This window comes from Ranitomeya variabilis, chromosome 4, assembly GCF_051348905.1.
Source record: "Ranitomeya variabilis isolate aRanVar5 chromosome 4, aRanVar5.hap1, whole genome shotgun sequence".
Lineage (NCBI taxonomy): Eukaryota > Metazoa > Chordata > Amphibia > Anura > Dendrobatidae > Ranitomeya > Ranitomeya variabilis.
The window spans coordinates 536,832,794-536,840,894 of record NC_135235.1 but is presented as its reverse complement, the minus strand read 5'-3'; the positions used below and the strand labels follow the sequence as shown (position 1 = coordinate 536,840,894).

Genomic DNA, 8,101 nt, shown 5'->3' with positions numbered 1-8,101 from the left:
GGTGCTTCTACTCAATACTAAGCAAAGGGTTTGAATACTTATGACCATGTGATATTTTAGTTTTTCTTTTTTATTAATTTTGCAAAAATTTCTACATTTCTGCTTTTTTTCAGTCAAGATGGGGTGCAGGGTGTATATTAATGTTAAAAAATTAACTTTTTTGAATTTACCAAATGGCTGCAATGAAACAAAGAGTGGAAAGTTTAAAGGGGTCTGAATACTTTCAGTACCCATTATACGATTGTAAAAACTTTTTTAGTTGTGTACAATTTGAATTTTTATCCCCCCCAAAAAATTCAAGATCTTTGCAATAACTATACTGTTTGTTCTAGAATAGTCGTAGCTTATTGAAGCCTCTTCGACTTGACATACTGAACAGAGTGTCTTCTTTTGCATGCAGGAAAAAAAAAGATAAAAATTTGAGATATCTCGGTAATCTTAAAATTGCCCTTTTTAAAAGGAGTACCTTCAATGTTTGAAAAGTGCAAATTTATTGACACAAGGCAGTGGGAACCTGTATTTACTTTTTGACAATTAGTGAAAGGTAACCTGATGTTGAGCTCATAGCCTTAGGCAGGGTTCTGAGTACTGTCTTTGTTCTGAAAGAAAACAAGAGAATGAAACTCTGATACGCATCTGCAAGAGAGGAATCTGCGATAAGTAAGGTTTGGAAAGGTATCCGGATGGCATCGGTCCAAGTAGGAGTCTACATCAAACATGTACACAACTTTACCATGGCAACGTCAGATGGAGACAGCATAAAGAGTGCCTGGATGAACTCTCCAAACCTATTCCAACAGGTGTCTTCGTAGTTCGTACAGTGCTCCATCTCTCATTGTCATCATGAGTTATAGCTATGCGCATAGCAGCACCTCCAGAGGAGGCAGTGGCATCTCCTCTCGATTTCCTGGAGGTTTTGGAGGGTCAAGTATTCATGGTGGTCATGGTGGTGTAGGAATTACCCAATCAGTTTCTAGAGTAGTGTCATCTGGATTTGGTGGTGGAGCATCCTTTGGTGGTGCAGGTGGATCTAGTTTTGGTGGAGGCTTTGCCTCCCACAGCGGAGATGGATTGCTATCTGGAAATGAAAAGTACACAATGCAAAACCTGAATGACCGTTTGTCTAATTACTTGGACAAAGTGCGCTCATTGGAAGAAGCCAATACCGACCTTGAGAAAAAGATCCGTGAATGGTATGAGACTCGAGGGTCGGTCGTTGTACGTGAACAAAACTATTCCTCCTTCTATACTACAATTGAAGAGCTGAGGGTGAAGGTAAGTTTAATTTGGATTTACAGATAACTATGAGAATGATGAATTTGTAGGTACCTGAATATGGTCATTTTTTAAAAAAATTGATAGCTTTTTGACTTACAGGTTTAATGTATAGTGATTTTATTTTGGGATGACTACAACGCATTGTGGGTGGTTGCAAATTAGACTAATTGCTGTATATATATATATATATATATATATATATATATATATATATATATATATATATATTAGATTTGAGGTGATGATGGTTGATCTTCCCAGAGTGGAGAGGTCAAAGTAAAGGGAATTCAAGTGTGCAAGTTGTGTGACATGATAAAACCAAAGGGAGCCAAATAGAATAGGCCAGCTGATTGTCACTAGTCCAGCTTCAGAAACCTTCCATGAATGGCTGTTATCTCCATGAAAAGTTACAACTGTCTAAGTGTTTCTTGTGCTCATGGCCCATATGAATGTCCAAACAAGCAGGATACACTAGGCAGTGTACAACAACAGCTGCTCTTTGATAAAGACCCATCACTGTGGCTCCTAGAGGGCGTTTCTGTTTGAGGGATCCTCCTCTCTGATGTTTAAAATAATGTGATGATCACATAATCTTCCAAGACTCAAGAATTACAGAATATTTATGGTCTCAGAGAGAGTGCTATCTTGAACTAATCATAAATTTACCCTTCATCTTTACAGATCCTCAGTGCAACTATTGACAACAATAAAGTTTTATTGGCGATAGACAATGCACGTCTTGCCGCTGATGATTTCAAACTGAAGTAAGTATCTATGGTTTATGATTTATTATCTCTACGCTTTAAAATGTGATTTCCTTTGGAAGATACTTTTTTATGATATGAGATATGTGCAAATTTACTAATAGCTTCCCTCTTGCTCATAACAGTGTTGGTATTGCAGCTCCAGTGAGTTGGTTTGGTTATTTGATATCAAATAAAGCTCATGAACTAATGTCTACAATCTCCTTTGTTTTTTCAGGCATGAGAATGAGCATTCCCTGCGAATGGGTGTTGAAGCTGATATTAATGGTTTGCGTAAAGTGTTGGATGAATTGACCCTCAGCAGATCTGACTTAGAACTACAAATTGAAAACCTAAAGGAAGAGTTGGCCTACCTGAAGAAGAACCATGAGGAGGTTAGACATCTACATTCTGTCACTTTTACTATAGACCCTTGTCATGTAAAAATACAGTAGTTTCATTTTCCATATGATGGTCTCTTTAGGAAATGAGTGAGAAGGGCCAGCAGATGACTGGCACAGTAAATGTAGAGATGGATGCAGCTCCAGGATGTGACCTGACTAAGGTCTTAGGTGAAATGAGAGATCAATATGAGTTCATTGCTGAGAAGAATAGAAGGGATGCTGAGGCCTGGTATTTGACTCAGGTAAAGAACTATCTATCTATCTATCTATCTATCTATCTATCTATCTATCTATCTATCTATCTATCTATTTCTATAACATAATTTAATTCACAATTCCAATTTTAGAGTGAATCCCTCCAGAAGGAAGTGGTTACTAACACAGAACAAGTACAGTCCAGCAAAACAGAAATCACTGAGCTGAGACGCACTTTGCATGGGTTTGAAATTGAGTTGCAATCGCAACACAGCATGGTAAGTTGTTAGTTGAGGAATTGGTCATCCAAAATGTAACATTCTTCATAAACAACCCAAATTCCCTAAAAAAACAAATAGGAGGAGACAGCTGGGTTCTAAACTCGACCAAATCTACAGAGTTTAAGTAAGCCTGTGGAGAATCTAATGTACTGTATATGGATTTCTCCCAACATCCCCGCCAACAAATGTTGTTGATGAATAAGACATGTTGAATTATAACACTTGATCCTCTTGTTTTATGGGTGATAAGTAATCTCCAAAGATTAGTCAGGAAAGATAGTTGTTGGCCAAGCAAGCATTCAGCTGAACACTAGTGATGAGTGGACTAGTGGAAGTTCAGTTCTGGTACCAGAACTTTACCCTATCTTGAACCAGAACCCGAACCCCATTGGAAACAATGATGACACAATCTTTTCAGTTGGAAATTTTTCTCTATCTCTCTGAAATGGACATCTCTTGAAACGCCGAACATTGCAATGGACTTCCGGGAGAAGTCTATGTCCGGTGTTTTTTGTCCGGACACTGACTTTTAAGTTTGGGTTCACTCATCTTAAAGGGAACCTGTCACCTGAATTTGGCGGGACCAGTTTTGGGTCATATGGGCGGTGTTTTCGGGAGGACAGAGAATGAACTTCAATCCAATATTGCGGCCAGCATGCAGCAAGCGGGTAAGGAAAGGGTGAATCAAACACCCGAAAACCCCGCCCATATGACCCAAAACTGGTCCTGCCAAATTCAGGTGACAGGTTCCCTTTAAGCTGTATGGGTACCATAACATAACATAACATTCAAAAGATATTTGTTCCTACAAAGAATTAAAAATGTCCCACCACTACTGATGAAAATGAAAATGGTTCTGCGTTTATGGTACTAGCACAGGCATATTAGTCAGGCACAAGCAAAATTTTAGCGCCGGTAAGGATTTGTGGCCAACTTATAACTTACATTGTAGAAGGTCATACTGCACATAGGAAAGTAATGTCTAGATAAATATTTTGTTTTATGTTATATTGAGCAATAGTTGTCAGCTAATATCAGGTCCCTTTCATCCAACAATAGGAAGGGAGGAAAAAGCTGATACTGTATCAGGATAGGAACATGGTAGGAACACGTAGGATTGTGTTATTATGTTAGCGAGAATTTTCTGAAAAGTGGAAATGGAGTTGAGCTGTATTCCTACTCATTTGAATGTTGACCATTTCTCCCCAAATTGGCTGGTTCGTCCCAGTTTTATCCGCTGTATATGGGAACCTTTACAGCATAGATATTAAGATCACAAAAAGTTTATCTTGAATAAACGTTCCTCCTGTGAAATAGTTCCACAAATCTATAATAATACAGAAAATTAAAAATATCTAATAGACCGACAACGAGACAGAGACAAATTACATGTTCATACCAGCACATAAGATAGAACAAAATGGGAACTACTGGCAATGAATAGTTAATCTGTGATTGTATTGGACTCAGTGGCCAGGGTATTGATTAAGCTATGAAGAAAATACTTATAAAATGCATTTTTATCAGCAGCTTACTATGGCTTCATTATTTCCCATTAGAAAGCAGGACTGGAGGCCTCTGTAGCCGAGACAGAGACTCGATATGCCAACCAGCTGCATCACATCCAGCATTTAATTGGCAGCCTGGAGGCTCAACTTGGAGATCTTCGGTCTGACCTGGAACGCCAGAATATGGAGTACAAGACCCTCTTGGACATCAAAGCTCACTTGGAGGCAGAGATTGCTACATACCGTAAATTGTTGGAAGAACATGACCAAAGGTGATTGCCACAACCAGGTTCCCAGTTGTGTTAATATTGAAGAAATATGGTTAAACTTCTCTTTTTTAGCTAAGATAACCATATAGGTTTAACCCTTTAAAGATTTTCTTGAATTACATTTTCACGTACATCTTTTGAGACCAAGAAATACTGATTTATACTGGCTTCTACCCTATAAATAAGAAACTATAGCGTCATCTTGACCAACTGTGCCACATTGCTTGGGCATTCTGATGATTTATTTGTCTCTGGGATCGATTCACCAAGTATTTTATTTAAGTTTTTGCAAAAGTCCTTGAAAGGTTGCTAAATCTTTGCTCCAAAATATTGTGATTTCTGATCGTCTAAACCCAAGTGGGTGTAATTGGGATGGGGCATGGCCAAACACACCTGACAAATTCATAAAAATTTACTCCAGAAAAGTGTCATTAACGTACACTGGTGTTCATTTCTGACACTGGGCAATGGCAGTTTTATGATGTGCAAAATGAATGAAAGAGGTGCACGTCTCTTAATACATCTGGTGCATCATACTCTAGCGCTTTTTACATTAAGAAAATGCCAGTCTTAAGGAATTGGGGCCTATGTATTCTAAGTGAGGGACCTGAGACTTTCGTTGAGCAGTAAGAGCTAATTTGTCTACAAATGGTAGGAGAACTATGCATGAAACAGTTGTCCACTGGTTATTAAAATGTCTGAGACAGTGTGGCTCATGATCATCATGAGAATCCGCCTCCAGAGCTTATTTGAAATAAGGGGGGGGGGGGGTTATCAGTGTCAGACATGTAATTTATGACTAAACTTTTGCTCTGTTAATCACAGCTCTGCAGTGAGATCAGAACTTGCACCGCAGATATCCTCTCAGCCAGTTGGGGTTGGGAGGGCAGAGCTGACATCACTGAAAATATATTTGCAATGAGGCAGGGTTCAACTCTGCTGTACTGTGTTAGGTTTAATCAGGCACAGCTCTGTAACAGAGGAGAGGGCACCAATGACAAATACTGCTATAAATGTTTGTACTGTGTTAGTTCTGATCTCACTGCAGAGCTGTGTGTGATTATGAGAGCGGACTGTCAGTCATTACATGTCTCACACTGCTAACCTCTCCTTTCATTTAAAATAAGCTCTGAAGGCAGATTCTTATGCAGATCAGTGTTCATCCATAGCCTGGAACAGCTCATTTACATATAAGAAAAACACTGGATATCATGGTCACATTTTATTCAGCTTCCTATGACCTACATGCCCACATAGACAGCTTAGGAGGATTGATCCAACTGACAGATTCCCTTTGATACCCACAGTAAGTTATTAATGGTATTTGCAGAACCTGATTTCCTCTCCTTCTTTTCACAGCATTGGTGGATCTCACAAAGAAAGTGCAGGTAAATATCTTATACCCCGAGTTAAAAAAACTGATAGATACTAAGGGTCCTATGGTATATATAATATATTTTTTTTTTACGAAAGTAAATGACGTATGAGTGATCAAATCTGTTTTTATTTTTTTAAACTGCACCTTTCTTGTCAATGGCCTGTTCCTTGTACTTCACTTAAATGTGGCTGAGCTGTAGTACCACACAGAGCCATGGGCTAGAATGGTGCTGTGGACTATAATTTATCTAGTAGATGATTATGCATACTGTATAAATACAAGTATACTATGGTTTTCTTTTTCCTTTTTCTGAACTCTCAGGATCCACTACAATCAAAACCACCACCACTAAGGTCCATACTGTTGTGAAATAACAGAAGTGAGAAGTGATCTACAAAAACACTACCATGTTGTCTCCAATATTGCAAATAAATAAATCAGCATAAATGTTATGAAAGAAAATTTGTGATAATAAAGAATCACACTGACAGATTAAACATTTTGTTTTTTTCTTGGTTTTCTATTTACCTGTTCATCTATTTTACCTACTTACCTATTACCTATTCATCTGCCTAAGAAACCAAAGCATGGCCACTTTATTCATAGGCAGAAAAAGGTCAGGTAGAAACACAAGTATTTACAAACCTCAACATCATACTGTCTCCTTATTAAAACGTAATCACCACTAGCCAATACATTGGGGCAAAAAGGGGACACAAGCTGTCACTAGAAAAAAGGGTATCAAATATGGACAGGCCGTTGTAAGGAAATTAAAAAGTATTTCTTATAAGAAAAGGCTACCATATTGGATTCACAATGTCCGCGCTGTATAACAGCTTTTAATTGTGTCATAGCAAGGGCATCTACTTTAGGTTATTCCCAGGATGAACAAGACCTTAATTTCTCATCAATCACACGTTAAGTATTCGGTCAGTATTTTTCATCACTGTTTGTATACCAAATCCAGGAGTGAAACAATCAGAGGAAAAGTATAATTGAAAGATTGACACCTGTTCTTTGGAGACACAATTGGTTATGGTATGCAAATACTGATGAAATACTGATTAAAAATACTGATGTGTGAATAAAATCTAAGTATTGTTAAACTTTGCTCTGCTGGCTGTGCTCTAGTCTATGTGTGGTATCCCGGTACCCATTCTACTGCTGCTGAATGAGGCAGTTGTCGTGTGGCAGTAGATTTGTTCCAGTTTGTCAGAATTAGTTTGGGCCCCGTGAGTTAGAAAATGTAATACATTTCATTGTATACTGACGATTCATAAATGTGCTTTGCTGCCATCTTCTGGCCAATGTGCATATGAAGGTTAAGTGATTATTCTCCTCACAACAGGCTGCCATAGAAACGACTGGGAAGGAGCCTCCCAGCTCAGGGCTCACACAGACTTCCTGAGGTGACTTCCAGTTCTGGGCGGTTCAAGCTGCCTGAGGGAGTAAACACTATTGCTCCCATCATAGTTTTCCACGCTGAGGGGACATCTTTCTCCACATAATCACCTACACAAGGGAGTGAAGCCTCATCCTGTCAAGAGAAATAAAGCTGCACATGTGCTCTCCTGCATGCTTGTTATCCTGTTTGCTTCTAGCCAGGACCAGATCCATGTGGCTGCCACGCCACTGACTTTGCTTAACCTACCCCCTGCAAAAAGGAACTGTAGGCTCAACACTGTGAGTACTTCCACACTTTAGTGTGTTTCCACGGTGAGCCAATCTGTGAAGGTCCTTCCATCATTATAATATTTCTTGGACTGCGCATAGCACTTCCTCTAGTATCAAGTGAAGAGAACTCTGCTCCAGGAGCCCTGAGAGGCCATAACCTCGCTTTTCTCATGAGGAATCATTACTTTCATATGCACAATATACTGTGAACTTTGCCTTTAAGCGAGAGACTGCACCCTGTTACCTCTTTTAGTAAAATTGTTATGTTTACAAGTGCACCTGAGTGTCTGGCTGCTTGAGATTGCACAAACACCACAGGCGCTCCAAATCCTGCACCCAGACATCACTGCTACAGGAGTGCCCCTGGGGGG

At 39.1% G+C, this 8,101-nt stretch overlaps 1 protein-coding gene across 1 annotated transcript; it reads left to right on the top strand.

The window, feature by feature from the left end:
* The first annotated feature begins 784 nt into the window (after positions 1 to 784).
* Positions 785 to 6,553, top strand: LOC143765610 (keratin, type I cytoskeletal 19-like). The gene is made up of 8 exons (XM_077252454.1): positions 785 to 1,275; positions 1,960 to 2,042; positions 2,260 to 2,416; positions 2,506 to 2,667; positions 2,773 to 2,898; positions 4,461 to 4,681; positions 6,038 to 6,066; positions 6,378 to 6,553. The coding sequence occupies exons 1-8, from the start codon at positions 844 to 846 to the stop codon at positions 6,428 to 6,430; spliced, it is 1,263 nt and encodes a 420-aa protein (XP_077108569.1). The 5' UTR covers positions 785 to 843; the 3' UTR covers positions 6,431 to 6,553.
* The last annotated feature ends 1,548 nt before the right edge of the window (positions 6,554 to 8,101 follow it).

What these genes read in the sequence shown, in the direction of transcription:
- LOC143765610 (XM_077252454.1), top strand. Translation starts at nt 844, where the DNA reads ATGAGTTATAGCTATGCGCATAGCAGCACCTCCAGAGGAGGCAGTGGC. An exon ending in GCTGATGATTTCAAACTGAA is followed by an intron (nt 2,043 to 2,259) that starts GTAAGTATCTAT and finishes TTGTTTTTTCAG; the next exon opens with GCATGAGAATGAGCATTCCC. An exon ending in TGCAATCGCAACACAGCATG is followed by an intron (nt 2,899 to 4,460) that starts GTAAGTTGTTAG and finishes ATTTCCCATTAG; the next exon opens with AAAGCAGGACTGGAGGCCTC.